At 34.2% G+C, this 23,443-nt stretch overlaps 1 protein-coding gene and 1 pseudogene across 1 annotated transcript; both read right to left on the reverse strand.

Moving 5' to 3' along the window:
• Positions 1–6,264: 6,264 nt before the first annotated feature.
• Positions 6,265–7,821, reverse strand: LOC120214561. The gene is made up of 3 exons (XM_039212434.1): positions 7,636–7,821; positions 6,525–7,523; positions 6,265–6,393 (listed from the first exon to the last, which is right to left on the reverse strand). Exons 2-3 carry the CDS (start codon positions 6,930–6,932, stop codon positions 6,265–6,267), a joined length of 537 nt encoding a protein of 178 aa, XP_039068365.1. The 5' UTR covers positions 6,933–7,523; positions 7,636–7,821.
• On the reverse strand, positions 7,192–14,402 carry LOC120214562 (annotated as a pseudogene).
• Between the last annotated feature and the right edge of the window lie 9,041 nt (positions 14,403–23,443).

Genomic DNA, 23,443 nt, shown 5'->3' on the forward strand with positions numbered 1-23,443 from the left:
CATAACACTATAGTAATCGCCCCATTCAAGCAAATAATTCTTCGTGTGCATTATTTGAAGAATTTTTTTTTCATTGTATTATTCAACAACTTTTGCCGGCACTTGACCAAAAAATATTAGACATTTAAATGAAAAAAATGTATAATTTAATCTTAAATTCATAAAAAAGGCACCTAAAGATAATTTACTATCTTGGTCGCAAGACTCACTTAAATTAATATTAGTGATGTATTTTGATTTCCAAGTTAAGTTAATTATTTTTATTAATTTAAATTTTAAAGTAGAATACTAGAATATCCTATTATTTTATTTAAAATATATAAATATGTTATTTAGTTGATGTTTTATATCAAATTTTATCATTATAGATAATGAATCTAATGATTTGTTTTTAAAATTTATAGAAGTATATGAGTATATTAAATAAATTTAAATGAAATAATTATATTGTATAAATAAAAAAATAATTTGAATAAAATATTACAGTTGGAAAGGATTTTGTTCTAGAAATAGTCAATATAATTATCAGATAGAGTAAGATTGCACTATATATAATTGTAATAAAGGTGAGGGATAAGACGGCTCTATTTTATTTTTACTCTTTTTTGATGAAATTATCTATTATATTTATTATATTATAGATTATCTTTATTATATCAGAATAAGACACACACAAAAAAAAAGAAGGGTGGAGGGATAAGGTTGCAAAAGCGGTAAAAAAACAAAACAAATAATATATAAGGAAAGACAACTTAATATAAAGTTAAGGAAAGACATTACCGGAAATATTAATATTTTTTTTAACATTTCAGTAGAACGCTACTAAAATGGTATTTTTCTACCGGAAATGTTGATATTGGACGTTACTTAAAATGCTATTTTTTTCTACCGAAAATATTAATATCGAAAATATTCATTTTAGGTAACGAAATTAACATTTCCGATATAAAAAAATAACATTTTAGGCATTTCTCTACCGGAAATGTTAAAAAATATTAACATTTTTTGGTAGCATTTTTCATTAGCCTTATATTAGGCTATCGTACAACAGAACTACAAAAAAACAAGGTGAACAAAAGAATCGAAAAAAAAATGGTATTTTAAATTTTAGGGTAAATTACACCATTTCTTTTTTAACTTTACTCTCTTTTCTATTTTATTCACCGTACTTTTAATTTTTCTATTTTGTTCATCGAACTTTACAAATTAAATCATTTTGCTCGCTCTGTTGTTATCTCTCTAATGGTGGGATGACACATCTTTTTTATTTTTATTTAATTTAAACTAATTGAAAATATAAAGGGTAAATTACATTGTTCTAAAGATTGTTCTTAAGTGAACTTTACTCCTTATTTTGCTCACCCAATTATAAAATAAAAATAGAAGGTGGTTGGATGCTACCGCCGACCACCATCGATCGCCGTAAATGGTGATCGTTTGATCTCAAATTTCATGGGTCGTTTTGCCTCGATACTTTGAGTCCAAATTTGACTTCTATTTTGTCAGAACTTGCTTCGAAATCCATGAATCGGAGATTGAAACTGAGAAAGTTGAAACGTTTCAGTCGAGATTCATAGATTTTGAGACATTTTTTGATGAAACAACCACCAGATTTGAACTCATTGGGTCGAGATGAACTGAACCATGAATTTGGGATCGAACGACCACCATCAACTGTGGTTAATTCCGTTCACCTTCTGTTTCTATTTTATAGTTGGGTGTCAAAATAAGAGATAGAACGGAACGATGTAATTGACGATTAAATAATAATTAAAAATGGCATGTCATCATACTATTGGAGAGTTAACAACATAGTGAGCAAACGATTCAATCTGTAAAGTTCAGTGATCAAAATAGAAAAATTAAAAGTACGGTGATCAAAATAAGAGAGAGTAAAATTCAATGAGGAACGGTGTAATTATCCTAAATTTAAAGTTTTAGTAAAAAAAGTATACACGATTTTATCATATAGAGTGAATTTATAAAAAAAAAATTATGAATATAAAAAATTTTAAGGAACAAAGATAAACTATTAATATAAAATATTTAAATTATATAAAAATCTAAAATTTTAAGAAATAAGATGGTCTCAGTCCATCTCTAAAAAGCACTTTACTTGGTTTCCACTGCATGAATCGGACAAGATTCGTTTGGTTTCAACTGGGAGTTGTACAAAACGTGGTTTTGTTTATCGCCTTATTTATTGATATTTACTTTGTCACCGTCACCAGCGGCATTGGGTGGTCCGTTAACTTTAGGGTTGCATTCTGGTTGTGGTAATAAAGGAACTAAATTTGAACGTAGTAGAAGGATCAACCTGCTTTCTTTTAAATAGTTTGATATTTAAAAAAATGAAGAAAAAGTTATATGAGGAAGGCGATGACATGAATTTGGTGGTGCCGTGGGTTTTGATAACATGGACGGATGATGAATGCAAGGCGATAATGGAGAACTGTTACAAGGCACTCCTTGTTAGAGGAAAACTGATAGCATGCGAGCCGGTTTTACCAAAGGAATCGGACGACAGTCATCGGAGTTGGGCACTCCTCTAAGGCGACATTATCGTAATGACCATTTACAAGGCCAAGGGGAAGCATAGGATTGAAGATGAATTCAAGTAGCTTGGCCTCGCCGATGGTTTCCCTCATTTTCAAGCCTTCTGTCGGAACCGTCTTTCGGATGGGTCCGTAATTGAGCTTCGACTTGAATAAAACAGATTTGAGTCACCACCGATCATTTATTTTAAGAATAAAATGGGTTGATCGGATACCTTATTTCTTACCTGATCTGCGTCTTACCAGTGATATGTTGGATTCGAGAGTCGGTTACAGTCAAGGAAGGGTTAGCACCCTTCCCTTGAACTGCCCTTTCGGTACTACTTAATTTCCAGTTGTCTTTAATTAAGAAAATTGAAAGGTAAAATAAGATCCAAGTTACTTACTTCTGATCGATTGAAATATTCTTAAAAATGTTAGATTTGTAGTGAAGTATAGAATCGAATTAAGACAGAAAGTGCGCACATATGAAAATAATAAACAGAACAACAATAAAAAAATAATAAAATAAGTAAAAATAAAAATAAAACAAAATGAACAAAATGGTAACATAAATAAAAATAAAATAAAACAAAAATAAAAACAAGGAAAAATGGAATTAAATAAAAAAAGAAACAAAAATAAATAATAATAAAAATAATAAAAATAATATATAATATAGTGTTAAATAAAACAAGTGAAAAAAAATAATGAAATAATAATAAATAAATACTAGAAAAAAATAAAATAAAAAACAACAAACATAACCTATCAATTCATCGAAAAGAAAAAAAAAGCATGGTGAGAGAGAGAGATATAATATGAAAAAAAGGAGGGGGCAAAGTAGGTAGTGCATATATATATATATATATATATATATATATATATATATATATATATATGTAATAAAGTAAGATAATGAAAAAATAATAGTAAATAAATTATATAGATATACATATAGTAATATTTTAAAAAGAAAAAAGATATATACATATCAAAATATTAATAAGACAAATGAAATATACATATATACATAATAAATATAAAAAAACTACCCCATCACTTTACCGAAAATGGGGGAAATTTTGGTAAATGAGGACAAAGGGGGTTAGGTAGATGATCATAATAATTATGTGTAGGTATATAATATAGTATTAAATAATAATAAAAATAAAATAAATAAATAAATAAAATAAAATAAAGAGTATGTATAATGATAATAAAAATAAATAAATAAAAATAAATTTATATATACATACGTTAATAATAAATAATAATAATAAAATGGAAAATATATATATATAATAACGAATAAACAAAGTAATAAAACAAAAAATAAAACAAACAAATAAAAAAATAAGAGGATTAAATTGAAAGGAAATACAATTTAGGGAGTGAAATTAAAAGGAATTAGAGGTTAAAATATAAGATTTAAAAACTAGGATGACCAAAAACGTAGTTTATCCCTTTTTAAAGCAAAACGCGCGGATCCTTCTTGGTGGGTCGGGTCGCTGGCGGGTCACAGATGACCCATGAGTCGAGTATTTAACTAAAAAATAACTCTAAAATAAAATCATTTGATTCATTTTAAAACACCAAGCCCCCCTTCAAAGCTTTCTCTCCTCTGTTCTTATGTTCTTCAAGAACATGAAGAACGACCACCGTGTTTTCCAGAAACTGGTGGCTCGTCGCCTCGCCTCGCCGGCGAAAGTAAAAAAAAAAAATTACACTTTTCTCAAATATTTTCCTTCCCTCTCTTCAAATATCAAATCTGTTTTTTTTCAAAAACTCCTCGAGGAAGTGTAGATCTAAAGAAGAAATCTTCAATTCTTTTTTGTTATTTTCGAACCAAAACGACGAACAACAAATACCACTCCCATATGCAAGCATCGACAGACGAAAGGTGAGATTTTACCTTTTATTGCTTTTCAAAATTGTTACAAAAAATGCTTCGGAATGATCTTGTATTTGCTTTGAATTTTTCTGGTATTTCATGGGTATCGTGTGTGTAAATCCTCTGTATTTTTTGTGTTTATTTTGTGTGATGTTACATGTGATTTATAGTTCTTGTAAATCCTATTTTTATGAGTTTGAATCCTAGCAAAACACTAACATTGTTGTTGTGTCTGTTGGTGCATCGAAAAACAGGGTTGATTGTTAGTTGTGTGAGGAATGGAGTGTCCTCGGCGGGGTATTGTTACGACGCTTGAAGGAGAACAAGGGTTTTGGAAACCCTAGCTTCAGCGGGTCCTGAACCGATTCGGGTTCGATTCGCGGGTCTGGGTCACTGCTGTTGGGCCATGGATATAGGTTTGGTGTGTAATGAGTTGTGGGCTGCTGACTTCTGTAAATTGAGCTTCTGGGTCTTGGTTTTTTGTAATGGACCTGAAATATGTAAATGGAATAAATAAATAAATGTATATATATATATATTATATAATAACGTAAGTATATTATATAACATAATATTAAAGGATAAAATTGAGTGTCTTCAGTTGCACCTCTTTGCTCATTATCGTGTAACGAAAATAGAGCAAAAATTAAAAGACACAAATTTCGGTTATATCGAATGTCCTCTGTCGTAGAGTTAAAATCCGATATTAAGATTAAACCACGAAATGACTCCCTTGCCGTGAGATTGAGTTGAACTGGAAACTTCTGAGCATGATATCATCCGTCGTGAAGTTGAAATCGAACTCAAAGCTTTTGGCAAGTGGCCTCTGAATCGTCTTCTGGCTCAAGATACTTCTTCGTAAAGCATGGAACTTGACCTGAAGACTTCGATGTTTGTTGTGGTAGATAACTCATTCGTCGTGAAGTTGGGTCAATCTTTTGGGTACGATATCCTTCGTCGTGAAGTTGAAATCGTAGATGGCTCATTCGTCGTGAAGTTGAGCTTGGAATTAGATATCATTCGTCGTGAAGTTGAAATCCAATCTAAGAATGAATGTTGCTGGTAGACACGATATCCTTCGTTGTGAAGTTGAAATCGTGTATGACCCCTTCGTTGTGAAGTTGAGCTCATCATGAAGTTGAAATCCAATCTAAGGATGAATGTTGCTGGTAGACACGATATCCTTCGTCGTGAATTTGAAATCGTGGATGACCCATTTGTTGTGAAGTTGAGCCTCGAATTGGATATCATTCGCCGTAAAGTTGAAATCAAATCTAAGGATGAATGTTGCTGGTAGACACAATATCCTTCGTCGGGAAGTTGAAATCATGGATGGCCCCTTCGTTGTGAAGTGGAGCTGGAGGTTCGGATGGTCTTTAGCCAACAAGACGTGGTGATGTGGTGGAAAGGCGACTATATGCGTGTTTTTTTTGTTTTCTTATCATGTGAAAGCTCCGTGGCCTTTGAGTTAGAAGTTGGCTTTTATGGTTTTAGTCAACTGTCACCCTTGGCTTTTTTCTGGTTGTTTTGTTTGATTGAGTGTCTATCGGGCCTCGTTTAGGTTTTTTGTTTGGCCAGCCTTTTTTAGGCTGTTGTTGTTGCTTTGTTGGATTAGGCTGGTTCTGGTAGGATTGTTGGTGGCTGTTTTTGGTGTTTTGTTCATATTGGGGGTGGCTCCCTGGTTGTATCGTGTTCTTTCTATAGTTAATAAAATCTTAAGGCACTCTTTTCCTCCTTCCGTTGATTAAGGAGCTTCTCTATAAGCTCCTTTAATCATGAAGGAGGTTTTTAACGAGGCCTGCAATTCCTATAAAAAAAAAGTTAAGTAAGCAATTATTAGTTTAGGAAGTTACAGAAAGACCAAAATCTCCATTTTGAAAAGAGATTCCTTACTCTACGTCCCTCGAACAAGGAGCATGAACACAAAATTCCACCGTCTGTAATGATGCCCCGAAGGCCAGCTGTCTGAATACATATACAACTAATATTAAGCCTTTAAGCCTTATGTTACCCGCTACATTTAAATTTCAGTAAAAAATAAACCATAAATAGGAAAAATAGAGGATAAACATTTAACAGAGGCAGCAAGGAACCACCTTACTACTTATTGTGCCCATGTAAACTACAGGAACCCCATCATGTAAACCAGTGTCAAATAGCTCTTTAACTGTCACTGGACACTTAGTAAGGGCAACCTTTTTTGACATTTTCAACTCCAAGTTCTTCCTTAAAGTTGTCAATCCACTTTCTTCAGCTGATTCCTCTCCACCAAAATTTGATACAAGAACATTTTCAACAGTTTGTTGTTCACATTCCAAATTGTCTACTGCTTCAACATTTGGTCTCGATAACGATTGTTTAGACCGCCTCAGGGCCTTCAAGCATACATCATCATTACTTCCAACACTACTATCAACAATATGTTTTGATGAACCTTCGAAACATCCTTTATCAGTCAGAGACGTCTCCGGTTCATTCACAGAATACTCTTTAGACATGGACATTGCCAAATTATAAATTGACACTTCATGAAGCCTTGATTGAACAGGCCTATCATCTCTTCCAATTTCCTCAACTACCAAGTTCCCTACAATGGCATTTTCCCCAATAATATGACTCTCTTCAATGCGAGCCTCTACAAGTAGACCATCTTCAACAAAATCTCGTACAACTAAGCTCTCATCCACTGCATTTTCTATAACCACATTATCCCTCGCTGCATTTTCATTGTTTGGTCTACCTCCAATCACACCTTCAATTTCATTACTGTTCAGACTTCAGACTACTGGATTTATTCAAAGTTCTATTCTCCTGATACTCATCAATTAAGGCCTTTTGAACACCATTTAACAGATTATATTTGTTTCTATTGTTCTCCGAAAATTCAACACCATAATTAGTTCTTAACTTCTTAACTCGAGTGTAAACAATGTAACCATTCACATGAGCACCTTTAACTCTATTACAACTAGTACTAGAACTCGCCTGAGTTAGAGACTGATCCACTGACTCCAGAGTTGGACTAACTGAACCATCGAACCCAAAATCCAACTCTCGCTTCATGGCACTTAAAACTCTCAAAACCCACTAAAAGTCTGCATAAAAAAAGAGTAAGAACAATTATTTTTATCATCTTCAAAATTCATTGATCAAATAGAAAACATAAAATTCGAGAAACCTAGCTGCAGTAAGAGTGAAGGATTTTACCTATTATGATCGGACAAGGAGCATGACGGGTTCGATTTGGAGTGATGAAAGCGAGAATGATCAGAGGAAATAAATCTTGAGATCGGTTTTGAGTAGATTTAGGGTTTTCGACTTAATCTTCTGAGAACCAAAGAGGAAGAGGAAGATGAAGTTTTTGGGGCATTTTCTTTCTTTTAAGGTTGTCGTTGGGAGATGAAACCAACCAGCTAGGAAACATGAGACGGGCCATTTTTATGGGGAAGGGGGGAATGGCAGGATCCGGAAATAACACAAAGTGAGGAAGGTTTGCAGATTTTACGATATTAGCCCTACCTGATTTCCACGTTGCCTAAAGTAGTACGTTCAGTGGGAGTGTGATCCAGGCCTGTTAATTCGTGTTTGTTGAGGCTCTGTAGGCTTCATCAGACTATTAATTCGAGTTAATTTAAGGTTTTAAAAGCATTAATTATTTAACTAAAATTTTAAACATGTTTTTATCAATCGAGCTGAACTTTACTAGCAGTTAATTTAAAATTATATTGGATTTTTCTATATTTATTTTGATTTTTCAGCAGGTTAATTTGATAGTCTGGTTGATTATGTAATGATATATGAACATAGATCGATTGCAATTATAATTCTTTTGTATAATTGTAATTACTAAAGAATCATGATTATAATCTTAAATACATTCTATTAATAAATATCCTTATCTTTAAAATTGTTTTAATTAATATCAATTAAATAGAAAATTGAAAATAACATAAAAATAATTATTTGGGTCACTATTTGGAGAGTTTTTTTAACTCTATAAATGAGATTAAAAATCATTTCGCATCCAAAATTTGATATGTAAAGAAATAAAAACTAACCAAATGGACACGTTATAATTATAATCTATGATATAAAAACAAATATGCACTGATAACTACATATGTATATTGAAGACAACAAATTTCACCCTTCCCATTCAATTAAAATTATTATATTATATAATATAGTTACGTATTATATTTTATAATATATATATATATATATATTTACATCCTTTTTTGTTACATTGTATCAGGCCCAAAATCATTACACAACAACCAGTGGCCCAAACTACACGTGACCCAAGTGGCCCACCAACACGTGACCCAGATTTGGTAGTGGACCCGCGAACTAAACCCGAACCAGCTCCAAGTGACATGTAGCAACTAGGGTTTCCAGAACCCTAGTCCATTCATTCGTCCAGCGCCGTTTCTAAAATTTTTTTGCCCCCCGCCTCCTGCAACATCTCGGTCAGCAAGCTCGATCTTTACGCCGGCCGTTTCTCACTACCAACAACATGAGTAGAAGGGATTCATTCACAACCAACCAAGCAGTGATTTAGTCCAAATAAAATGCTAAAACGTCGGAACTAAGACTTGTATTTTTAAACTATAAATAATAGGCATGTAAACACCACAAGGGGGGAAGATTCATGAATACACAGAGGATTTGCGAGAGAAATACCGAAAATATAGAGAAATAGAAAGTAAAAAGGAGGTGTTTTTGCCGATGAACGGAGGGGTTGGTCGGGATATTCTTTCGTAGATCTAACCCTCGAGGCGCTTTTTTTATGAAAGTCGTTTTGATTTTTGGAAATTAAAAAAGCTTTCAAGATTTAAAAAAAATAAAAATAAATTTTTTTTGTTGTCGTTCAACGGTGGTAACGAGGCGACGTATGGCCTAAAACTAGAAGCAAGCGGCGACATGTTCTTCAGAATGAAGAACACGCGGGAGAACAAGAAAACAGGGAGGGGAGGCTTTGCTTAAAATGCAACAAATGAATGTTTCAAAAAAATTAAGCTTTATATTGAACCCGATCCATCCCGCCGACCCGACCCATGGAGCATGAGACCCGCGTGTTTTTCTTTTAAAAAGGGTAAACCATGTTTTAGTCCCTTAACGTTTTTTTAATCCCAAGTTGAACACTAAAATCGATTTTAACCACTAATTCGCTTCTAAATTTGACCTGCAGTTTTAATCTTCTTCTAATTCGGTCCCCCGTACTTTTATTTATTTATTTTTATTACCTTTTTTATTTTTTATTTTTGTATATTATTTCCCTTAGTATTAATATTATATTTATATACATATACTTTCTCCCTTTTATTTCATTAATATTAATATTAATATATATATATATATATATATATATATAATTTTTTATCATTTCATTTCCCTTATATATTTATATATTTTATTTATTTATTTATTTATCTATCTTTTCTTTTATTTTCATTTTTTTTCTTTACTTTTATTTATCTATCTATCTATCATGTATATATCATTTTTACCATCATTTTCCTATATTATATTCATGTCATTTTTTTATTTTGTTTATTATATTTATTTATGCTTTTTTTCCTCCTTATGTTCTGTCTCCTTTCATTTTGTTTATTTTTTTATTATTATTTTTCTTTATCTCTTCTTACTATTTTTATGTTATATTCTTAATGTCATTTGTTTCCTATTTTGTTTGTCTTTATTACCTTTTTTTTTATCTAACACGATTTTCGATTTTTTTAAGGGAACAATTTAAGTCAATCTAAGGTAGGTAATTTGGATCAATTTTTACCTTTTAATTTAAATATACAATTTTCTTAATTTAAGACAACTGGAAATTACGTAGTACCGAAAGGGCAGTTCAAGGGTGCTAACCCTTCATTGACTGTAACCGACTCCCGAATCCGACACATCTTTGGTAAGACGCAGATCAGGTAAGAAATAATGTATTCGATATACCTATTTGTTTTAAATAAAAGATCGGTTGCGACTCCTACTCCATTATTTCAAGTCGAAGCCTAATTTCGGGCCCAACCGAAGGACGGTTCCGACAACTTGGCGACTCCGCTAGGGAAAGGTAAGTGAGTCATGCTAAGGTAATTTCCAGTTGTCTTTTTAAGGAAAAGGGTAAGTTTAAATTTTAAAGTAACATTTCGATCCTTATTGCTTACTTTTGATTATATTTTCGAGTAAATAGTTGTACTGGCTGTTTTCTCAATGATTTCAGCCTTTAAAGATTTTTTCCACCTAAGGCTCTATACCCGAGCTCCTAACTCTGTTTAAGTGGGGGTGAAAGCGACGCCTTTCGTGAGAATTTATTCTCCGCACAGGCCTAGCAAGTAGCCTTCGAGATTCATATACCTTATGTCTTCGTGTGAATTTATTCACCGCACAGACATAAGGGAATGTGTCATCTCAGTTTAACTTAGTCCACACAAGCTTGTAATAGGCTTAAGACTAAGGGTCTGGTAAGTCCAAAGGGGCACCAGCAAGGAGAACTCGGGTACCGCGTTTTAGAACCTAAACCGAGAGAATTCAGGGAATTAGAGCCCACCCCAAAATCTCATTCCAAACCCTAGGCTGCTTTGATTTTATTTCCTATTTTACTTTCTGTTCAAAGCATGTAAATTAGACAAATATGCGGTTATGATTTGTTTGAAATTAACATGCGGGATAGAGACCATGTCCGGGTAGGAATAATAAGCATGTGGGGTAAGACTTTTATTTTCATGACTGTTTTGATTATTTTTTTCCCTCACTAACTCTTTTCATTTTTGTTCTCTTTTATTTTATTTTCATTATTTACATCATTCATAAGAGGTGTTGATCCACCAAAAACGTGTTCGTTAAATGTAAATAGTCTGCATTAATGAACAAAGGGTTATAGTACAAGAGATGAAAAGCTTAGAAGTCCAGCTATGGTCAGAAAAGACTTGGAATGGACCGGGTTTCCACCAAGCTCGTCAAAAGTTAACTTTTCCAAAACGGGATGGCGAAAGTTGTAGGGACAGGACAAGAAAAAGGTTACTGACCCAGAGAGTCCTTTCGAAGATTACGAGAACAAGATGGAGAAACCATAGCTGAGCTGGAGGCCACTATTGACAAGTTCAAGAAGCAACACTAGTAGAAAAAACCTCTTTAATGACGCGTATTGCGTGTCATCTATGGGTGCGCATGACACACATTTGCCTATCGTTGAAGCCACCGACATGAATTTAAGATGACGCGCAACTGTGTGTCATAAATTTATGACGCGTATTTATGACACGCATTTATGACACACATTTAAGACGCGCATTGCGTGTCATTGAAGCCCCCGTCATAAATGAAGATGACACATATTTGTGTGTCATAAATTTATGACACGCATGTATGACTTACATTGCGTGTCATTGAAGCCCTCGTCATAAATGAAGATGACACACATTGTGTGTCAGAGAGTATATGCACTCAGTTGCTTTCCCATAATTATCAGTATAAATAAAAGAAATTAAGTACATTTTAGTTAAACAAAATCAACATAACATAAGAAACATGATAATTGTGGGAATTTACAATGTAAAAGGGACAATCTAACCAACTAGTAGTTGCAAATCAAAGAAAGCCATATGACTTCAAATTAGATCGTCATTGTTCTTAGACTCTTGGAACATAGAAACATGGTCCAATATTTTATAATAAGAATATGATGACTAAATATAACAGAACATGGTACCATTTAGCTTGAAGGATTTTGTTACTACATCAATTCTCATGTTTCTGGGAGTGAAGAAACCTAGAATCTTTCTTATCGTCTCCTTATCCCATAACTCATAGACATAGTCTCCAAAGATAACATGTTCTGGTGGATAAACAAGCAAATTTTCTGCAACAAAGAAACAAAAGGAATAGTTAATGGAATGCAGCAGCAAATACCAGAAATTAGAAATAAATATAGCTTCCTAGTTTTATTTATCAAAAACAACATTAAATATCCATTCTTGAGGGGAAAGTTGACGCAATAATTTAAGATATTGATAAAGATAACCAATGATGTCAAATATCTGCAAGGAAAAAGTGAAGCACCGTTAACAATTGTGGCTAAATAACTCAAAATTCGCGAAGCAACCTGAAAAAATATAAGCACATACAATATAGAAACACAAATATAGAAACAATCACAGCAGCAGTAACTGACTAGGTATATTTTATTATAAAAATGAGCTGTCAATTATAGAAACACAATGAGAAACATTGTTATTGTGATCATATTAATTTCAGGGTATTAAAATCTGATATCAACATAATAGTAGTACTAGTAGTAGTTAAGCATATTGAATAAACTTGAGGAAAAAGAGGATGGTGAAAGAAGGGAAGGAGGAAAGGTTATTATGGCTACCGGATTCGAAGACTGTACCATGCTTTTGAGAGATATAATAGTAGTTAAGCATATCCCACTCCTGCAATAGTTCATATTATGACCCTTTAAAAATGGCATGCCATCAAAGTGAGTTCCAAAACTACGACTTCTACAATTTCAATGGTCCAAAAACATCTTATATTTAAGCACTACTAAGGAAAAGAAACAAGAATTTATAATAGCTCAATAAATCTAAACCATGTTGGAATACGCACACTGTGGAGCATAAAATGATTGGATAGCGATACGACCAACACAAGAAATGCTGCCATCATTTCTACAAGATTGCCAAAAAAGAGGAATGACCGATAAGTATACCAAATGGAAAGAAGGAAAAGAAAGGTAATGGAAAGTTAGTCAAAGACACTAAAATTAAGATTTTGGAGCTTCATACAGGATTCTTCATGCAACTATAAGGGAGATGACATAACAAGTAATAATAAAATCAAATAATTTTGCGGGAACTGAAAGATACTAGCAAATATGCCAGTATGATCAAATAATTCCAACACCATTAATATATGAACAAGAAGGCAAACAATGATACTCTGGGAACTGAGATAAAAATATTGCACATTGATCCTGAAAAGTGGAAAGGTAAGAAAAATCTTGGATGCTAACACAATCTATGCGCTGGCCATTAATTAAGTGCCTCTCTAGGGGCTTTCGCAAGCCAAATTTATTAGAGTACTCATGTTTTCCATCTGCACCATGTTTACATAAAGAGAGACCACTTGTACTTTGGAAAAGAAAATAGCATGAACACTAATTAAGAACAGGGCATTTTTCAGATAAGTAATTGAAGAGTGATAGCATGGACATTGGTTAAGAACAGGGCACTTTCAAACAAACAATAGAAAAGTGACGGTAGCTTGAGCATTGGTTAAGAATAGTGCACTTTCAAACAACAACTGAAAAGTGAGGAGTGTAATGAGGGATAAACTACCTCTTTGGCCATCCAAAGTGAGCTGATTTCCACTAAAATACTTCTTATACTACCAATCAATTCTCAGACCTTTCTCTTGTAATTTTTTTGAATACAACATTCACAATCTGAGCATTTAAACATAAGATAATTCAAACAATCTTGAGAAACCAAAGAAAACAAGTGTCAAAGATAAAAGGACCTGATTTGGATCAGGTTCCCAGGATTTGTCATCTTTGGATATAGCAGGACTGGGCAAAGTACCCAAAAATCCCCTTGGATCTCTGGATGGACTAGCATAGAGAAGAGGTTGACCGTTAACAAGTCATTGAGCCATGAAATTCCTCAACAAAAGCATGTGATGTGGTGTTTCTGCATCTTCCATCACCATAACCAGGCATCCCAAAGGGAACCCACCACCCAGTACCTCTACATAACAAGTAAAAACTATCGAATAAGAGAACACATCACTCAAGTCAGTGATAAGAGAATGTTAGGCAATTATGTGTATGCATTACTGTCAAGGTCGTATATCCCAGAAGATAGAAAGACCGTGCCATTAGGTCCACACATAAGTTCAGGGCCTAGAGATGGGGCTACAATGGAAAGGTTTCGAGAGAAGCTACTCCTCCGAATCTTGGTCGTAGCCATAACAGTAGCAACAGTAAAAAAAAAACAAAACGCCAAGCAATGCAGTGATTTAAGACTTTCCCGGTTCTACTCCAGCAAGATTGTTCAGACTTCAGAGAATACCCTGTTGCACACTTTGTTAAAATAAAATCTAAAAAACCAACAGTTATCACTAAGAATATCAAAAGCTAGACCCTGCGCTTCAGGAGGGTCAGAAAAGCTGCCAAATCCTACGCACAATACTGCCGCTGCCTGCAACCAAATTCACAATCGATGAATCAATCTAATGTCAGGACTTCAATCAATATAAGAAAGGGAGAAGATAAACTTTTTTAGACTGAACGACCTTCTCTTCAATCTGTTTCTTATCGTCAGATCCTCTTCTTCTCCGTCATCTCTATTTCCATCATCATCTTCATATTCATCTTCATCTTCGCCATCGTCTTCAGTTCCACCTTCAGTCTTAGCCTTATCTAGCAAATGAGAACCTTCAGGAAGTCCGTCGGGGTAAATCTGGGGATCGTGGACCAACAAAGCGATGAGGCCATTGTCGAGCTCAATTACCCTGTAGAGTCGGCAGTCGTGAATAGAGAACGAGGAATACCTGTGGAAACCAGTGAACTGATGCAAAGAGAAAAAAAAGGAAAAAGAGAAAAATGAGGGGAAGCATACGGCGTGAACTGGTTATCGAGGGGGAAGAAGCGGGAAAGGATGAAAATAATGGTGGAAAAATTAAAATACGACTTTTACAGATGACACACAATTAAAATTGTACTCCGTGTTTTTTTCAATTTTTTGGATTATGACTATTAAATATGGAACTCGTTATTGTAAGTCATAAATCATTCAGATTTTAAAAAACATGACATTTTTTATGACACACGTTTTTTGTAAGTCATAAATTAGCGTGTGTTATCGTTTGTGTATCATTAAAGGTATATTTTCTTGTAGTGAAAGCTTCAGATAGTTCCTATCGATGGAGGACTTCAATGGCGCTTTCGTGAGGAACAGGCTCAAAAGAGAGTGAAAGCCGGAGATGCAGTCCTTCGAGACTTCTTGGGACAAGTAGCTCATCACTTGCACAGTTTAGCCAAAGGAGTTGGAACGGTTCGACATGATACTCAACCGGTGACAAAAAAAAGAGGGAAGAAGAATCAACTTGTCAGAGGTTGTTCGGGATCTATACCATCAAAATGTTTTTTTGTCTCTTCAGACGTAACACTTTTGTCCCCAATGAGGATTATTTATAATAACAGACACATTTTTGGATTAATGCCTCGAACATTTCATGCATCATGCATTTAGACATATTTTATATTTTTGTTATTTTTCTTTACATTCACATTAACTAACAAGAAGCATATCTCATTGAAAGGAACACATACTGGATACACCACCTCAAGCATTGGACACACCCCATCCGCATAACAACCTCCTGAAAAAAGAAGAAGATGGAAGCAAAAATTACTCAACTCGAGGAAAATTTGATGAAGTTACAGAGAGAGTTAGAAGATAAGATAAACTAGAGAAATCTGAGTACTCTGGATACAATCACGAAGAACCAAAAGTCCTTGGTCGATTAGATTGTTACCAAGCTAGCTGGCCTACGGAAAACAAGTGCACTTGGGGCAGGTTCATTGGAAGGGGTAACTATGCCACCTACCCCGCAAGTGGTTGTCTCATCTGAAATCTTACCAGAATTTCAAGGGGACTCATCCGCTGCAAAAGTAAAGACCCTTATGCTGCAAAGATACATACTGTTGTATCTAACCCTGAGAATAATCCGGGTTACTACCATATACCAGATTTGGACGAAGAGGACAATGCAAAAAGATGGAATGAAAAATCAAGTGATTGGAGGACCAAATGAAGGTAGTTAAAGGATATCATGACTACTATGGATTCGATGCCGCAGAACTTAGTCTAGTCCCAGACTTGGTTCTTCCTCCGAAATTCAAGTCCCCGGAGTTTAAGAAGTTTGATGGAAACAACTACTCATCCACCCACATTACCATGTTCTGCTGAAAGATGACAGGATATGGAGGACACGATCAACTCCTAATCCATTGCTTCCAGGAGAGTCTGTCGGGCTCAGCCATCTGATGGTATAATCAGCTAAGTCGATCCCATATCAAGACTTGGAATGACTTGGCCAAGTTATTTCTAGAACAATACAAATACATCAATGACATGAGACTCAATCACGTTATGCTACAAAGCATGAAAAAGAAGCATAACGAGAGTTTTAGACAATACGCACAGAAATGAAGGGATTTAGTTATGCAAGTTCATCCACTATTGGATGAGAAGGAAACCAAGAAGTTTTTTGTGTAGACGCTAAAAGCTCCTTATTTTGGGCACCTGGTTGCAATCACATATGGAAATTTCGTTGACATAGTAATGGCCGGAGAAATGATAGAAATGGCCATATAGCAAGGAAAAATCGAAGAAGGGGATGTTACTCAAAATCATTTGCCTAACCGCCAAAAAGGCAGGGTCAATGCGATTGTTGAGAAAAGAGCTGAGATCAGCCTAAGGGGATCGTACCTAACTAATATGGGGATTAGACATCATAATGTCTTCCATAAAAAGACTCGCACCAATCTAATCCCAATGACATATGAAGAGTTGCTCCCAACTCTAGTTGAGAAGAATCTTGTGACTCCAGTTCAATCCAAACCTAGAGAGGCCCCATATCCTGAAGGCCATGATATTAACGCCATATGCAACTATCATATTAGGAGCACAGGGCACACCACTGAGAACTATGGGGTATTGAAACGTAAGGTCCAAGATCTGATCGATTCAGAGGCATTGCCTTTCAATGTGTAATAGGGCATTTCGATCGGGAGTTGATTGGGGCATCCATCAGGAGTTTTGTTATATTCTCATACAGGTTATCTTGTTTGAAATTGTTTTTCTTTTTGTGCTTCTTATGTTTAAAAGTCACTTGACGTTCAAACATTTTAAATAAAATGCTTTCTTATGAGGAAATGAGTAAATTTTAATCTTGGATTCCTTAAATATCACCTTAATTAAAAGCTTTTTAATAATTGAGGTTGTAAATCTTTGACAAATGACAAGATTGAACCCTGCAAAATAAAGACCCCTTGATCCTAATTTGAAAGATACCCCAAACTACATGCTCTTTTCTTACAGGGACCGAGCTAGTCCATCAAGGGTTTGGCATTCAGACATGTATGAAGAATGGATAAAATGGGGCATCTAGTACCTGAAATTGCAAAGCTAATTGGTTTCTGCTTCTTTTAATGACGTTAGTGATGATAATGATCTTTACATATGGAATAGTTGAGTAAGCAAATCTAGTTTAGGTCAGTTGTTTGGAAATTTAACTCTAAAGATGAGATTCCTTGACTTTCAAAAAGACCTAGACTATAACAGGTTCTTCTTGACAAACTTAAGAAATTGGAGTCGTATACCCAGATTATAATATTATATATATATAATAAAGCTTGAGTTGTCCCTCTAAAGTAATTGGTTAAACGCTCCGGCTTTATGGATAAGATTCAGCTAAGTCTGATAAAGGTGATTATAATATACAATAAAGCTTGAGTTGTCCCTCTAGAGCAATTGGTTAAATGCCTCAGCTTTATGGATTCATCTAGCCAGACAATGGAAAATTTAAATAAGTAGTTTCGGTAAAAATGGACTAAGGGAGTTAAGGAAAACCTGTTATAGTCAATTTCACAGGAGCACTCAAAAATTTCATTTTTAGCCCGATATTTCTGAATTGCCTTGGTTAGAGGAGCCTACAAAGCTTGAACAAAAGGAAGATTTCAGAGAACTGAAACAGAAGTGTTCTGAAAGGTCTAGTCATTGATTATACTAGTTGTGTCATTTTGTTCGCCTCCGATCAAAATTACAAATCAAGAAAGAGGGGCATGCCATGATCTTCACGATGACCAAATCGATGAAACAAACCTTAATTTAAATAACCCACCTTTAAACCAACTTTTCAATCTTGATATTTGTCAAAGATTTACAGCTATCAGTGATTAAAAGAGCATTTGATTCTTTTGATATCCAATTAACTCATGTTTTATTATTTGCTTCAATTGTGAAACCTATAAAGAAGTAACATTTTCAAAAATTCCTTTCGATAAATTTCAAAATTTTGAAAATAAGAAGAAGGAAAACATTTTCAAACAAGATAAGTTCTCTGGAAGCATATCTTGAAGATCAACGAATATCTCTTCGAAGCTCAAGATTGAAGCTGGGGCAAGAGAAGCCAAATTTTTTGGGTAAAATTTGTTGGAGCAAGGAAAATAAATTGTCTCAAGTTGAGGTTTACAATAGTACACCCTGGTAGAAATGAAGACAAACTAAGTCAGGGATAGAATAAACCCAGCTCATGCAACATTTCCCCTCACATATCAACATATACATCAACACATACATACATGACGCATGAAATTTGCATCTTTGCATTCATCATCACGTGCAATAAAGACCTTGCGTTTTCCTCTCTTGAGGACAAATTCAATAAAACAACAAATAAATTTCATCTTGGCATACATTAAACACCCACCATCAGGATAGCTACATCCAGATACATTTTACAGATCTTTCAGGAGAATATGAGATTAAAAGACAACAAGACATCCTCATCAAGAGGGAACAATCATCTTCAGATTCAACATTTCCAATATAAATTTTGTCTCACTTGAGGCAGTCTCATTTAATTAAATGATTTATCTCACCTGATATTGTTTTTCTTAAGACAGACTTTGTCTCACTTGAGACAGTTTTACTCGAAAGAAGATTTATTTCACTCAAGATTGTTTCTCTTAAAATAAGTTTTGTCTCGCTTGGGGCCGTTTTCACTTGAAAGAAGGCATTTCATTTCACTCAAGATTGTTTTTAAAGAAGATTTTATCTCGCTTGAGATAGTTTCCCTTGAAACAAAATTTTTTCTCCCTTGAGACAGTTTCTATTGAAACCTAAACATTGAAAACATTTCCCTTGAAATGAATTTTGTCTCTCTTGAGATAGTTTCCCTTGAAACTAATTTTGTCTCCCTTAAGACAGTTTCTCTTGAAACATAAACTTTGAAAACGTTCCCTTGAAACACAAAATATTTGAATCAGTTCCCCTTGAAACAGGTTTTGAGACAGTTTCCCTTAAAACACCCACATTTGAGATTGTTTCCCTTGAAACATGTTTTGTCTCTCTTGAGACAATTTCTCTTGAAACACCAACCTTTGAGACAGTTTCTCTTGAAACACCAACCTTTAAGATTGTTTCCCTTGAAACAAATTTCGTCTCACTTGAGACAATTTTCCCTTGAAATAATAAATTTTATCTCAATCGAGATAGCTTTTCTTAAAATAGATTTCTTATTCATTTTCATCCAAATGTTGAATATTTGACAGGAATTCTAATGTTAGCAGAGGTTTCATTACATAATTCCATGTTGAAGTAGAAGATTTCAGCAAAGAATCAATTCACGTCTTCATTTTTGAAAGAAGTGGATCTTAACAAAGATCCGAGAACCTTCGAGTCAATACCTTCGGTTACTTCAAACACAATTATTACTGACACATAATAATCTTTTGCAGGTTTGAAAATCTTTAGAGAGAAGATAAACCGATCAACATTCCCAGTAGAGAATTCATAATGAAGAAGATTGTTCAACTTTTGCTTGATTCCATCACCGAAGGAGTTGGATCAACATCAACTACTTGCTCGATTCATCACATATGGAGTTGAATCAGTAACACCTCTATTGAGGGATCAACATTTCATGAAGAAATATCAATGAAGATGAAGACTCAACCAAGAGAACGAAGCAAAGATGACATCATTTGCAGCAAAGAATCCACGATTTCAACTTCGCGATGAAGGATATCGTGCACACAAGCAGAATCCATCTCTAGATTGGATTTCAACTTCACGACGAAGGATATCCAACTCAAAGAAGGAGTGTATGTCAACAAACATTCCAATTTCAGAGTCAATTTCAACTTCACAGCAAAGGATATTAGCCTCAAAATAACGCAGCTTACATTGGACTTCAACTTCACGACGAAGGACATCCAATTCCAAGGCTCAACTTCACGACGAAGGGGCCATATATGATTCCAACTCCACAACAAAGGGTATCGTACCCCAATAGATTGACTCAACTTCACGACGAAGGGGTCATCTGTAACACAGCAGCACCGAATTCTTCAAGTCAAGTTCCCGCTTCACGACGAAGTATCTTGGGCTAGAAGACGATCCAGGAGCTACTTTCTAATACTCTGAGTTCGACTTCAATTTCACGATGAAGGATTTCGTGCTCAGAATTTTCCTGTTTTAACTCAACCTCACGACGAGAGAATCATTTCGTGATTCAAATTGACAAACTAGTTTCAACGTCGGATTTTAACTTTACGACAGAGGATATTCGATATGGACGAAATCTGTGTCTTTTAATCTTTGCTCTATTTTCGTTACACGATAATGAGCAAAAAGTGGCAGTTGAAGATTGTAACACCCTCAACCCGTATCCGACCCGAATACGAGTCTGGGGTGTCACATTGACCTTTCAAACTTTGCCTCTTGACAAAATTCAAAGAAAATTTAAAACTTTCATTAAAATAAAAGTTGTTTATTTACATAAATTGACCAAAATAACCAAAAAATCGATTAGAGCCTATACAACTCACTCAATTAGTACATGCCAACTATATTCAGATTAACCATACACATTTAAATCATCTATTTTCTTATCTGAAACTTTGTAAGGAAAATGCTGACTTGTCTTGCTCCTCTTAGCTCTTTACTCTTCTCACTTCTGTAACCTACGTGTGAAACAATCACACGCTAAGTCGTTGACTTAGTGAGGCATAAAACATATAATAAAACTCTAACTCGTAATCATGCTTGAACAATTTCTACTAATATATCACATACAAGCATCACACCCACATATATATATAATAATTCTTGCTATGCACCTTTCATATATTCATCTATATATATATATATATATATATAATCCACGCATACATATAATTATCTTCTTTCCTATCATTATCATATTATCACATTTCATATTTCTATTCTCTTATTTATATGATCAATTAAGCTCATATCATATATCTTATAGCATATACAACAATCACTAACACACATATATCATATACATTACATTCAATGTTATCTCTTATTAGCCCATGTGCACTTGCGAGAACTGTAGATATGTGAGTCTATTGAGGTTGTGCACCACTATGCTGTCACCACAGCTCATATAAATGTCCCGAAGGACCTATCCAGATGTCACAAAGACCTCGGTAACTATCCATAGGTCACAAAGAACCTCGACAACTTTCCATAGGTGTCGAAGAACCTAGGTAAACTGTCCATATGTTTTGAAAGACATAGGTAAACCCTCGACTCTTGGCATGCCAACTATTCCCCTAGCTCTCATATCACATAACATGGGCATTATCATTTATAACATTTCATATCACTTGTTATTTCTCTTCTATCACATACCACATGTATGTGTAACCATATATCTCATATCATATCACATGTATCACAAGTGCATGTATTCACGTAGATCGTTTCATATGACTTATACCATTTCTCATTTGTTCATGTAAATCGCATGTCATATCATATAACATATAACACATAATCATATAGGCTTACGGTTTTATCACCTATCATGATATTTCACTTAATACACTTTTATATCACATAAACTCATATATATATCATGTCACATAACTTATCTCATAACTTATTTGATATTCCTATATATTCTCATCTTATAACTTATATTACCTATGCATATAACCTTATGACTTATTATCAAGTACTCAATTAATGTTCCTATATGGTTCCATCTTTATCATATAACCTATGAGCTATTCTTATATTACCCTATATCAACCATACTTTGTTTATCTCACTTTTCATATCATTCATTCAAAAGCATGTTAACACATATAATCATGCATACATACAATTTATGTCATGCATATACGTATAATCATATATTCATGCATTCAACATAGGAAATAGACTTGTCACAAGTCTTGTTTCCATTTAGCACCATAAACAAATTAATATGCACTCACCTGAGCCTCACTAAGTTCCAATCCACTTTTATGATTTTTCCTTTCTTTCGATCGAATCTTAACTTGATGATCGTTCCGGAACTTGTTCGTGTTCGATATCTACATAATCACATATTGATACATATCAGTATCCAATTGATATACTCTAATCTATCATTTCTTAGACCAAAAGAAATGTCTATTTCAATTTCCCCTTGAAGTGCATCGATGCATTCTACAGTGCATCGATGCATTCTTTAACATGTGCATCGATGCACTACCCATGCATCGATACACAAATTACCTTCGATGTTTTCATTTTAAGGGGATGCATCGATGCACTCCTTATGCATCGATGCATCAATTGCATTCGATGTTTCTTCTTTAAAGAGTGCATCGATGCACATTGAATATGCATCGATACACCTTGCCCAGAATTTGCATTTAAGCACGAAAATCATCAACTCTTCCCTTAATTCTTCTATTTTAAGCCTCTAATATGTCATTAAACTCAACTACCATTACTTAAACCAACTTATATCCATGTAAATCATCTCTAACCTCAAAATCCTATCTTCCTTATGAAATTCAAGAATCATACTCAATTTCTAACATGTTCCAAATTCCATTCAATTACTTCTAACTTCTTAATTAGACCCTTGACAAGTCAAATCCAACTTTAGAACTTCAAAAACCTTTCTATAACAAAAGTCCATTTCTACACCCTTCATATAATTTCCTTTTTAATTCTCTATTCTTGATGATTAAAGCTTATATAAGGTTTCCTTAAGCTTATATAATACTCAAAGAATCAAAATCAACTTATAAATCCAAGAATTAAACAGCTGAAATTAAACTCACCTTTGCTCAGCATGTTGGAGAAGAAGGAAGAAGAAGAAGAAGAAGAGTTTTCCAGATACTCTCCCCCCCTCCACACTTGTTTATCTCTTCTTAAAGAGATAAAAATAAAAATATCTTTTATGACAAATG

Source organism: Hibiscus syriacus, unplaced genomic scaffold (genome assembly GCF_006381635.1).
Source record: "Hibiscus syriacus cultivar Baekdansim isolate YM2019G1 unplaced genomic scaffold, ASM638163v2 tig00110065_pilon, whole genome shotgun sequence".
NCBI classification, from domain to species: Eukaryota; Viridiplantae; Streptophyta; class Magnoliopsida; order Malvales; family Malvaceae; genus Hibiscus; species Hibiscus syriacus.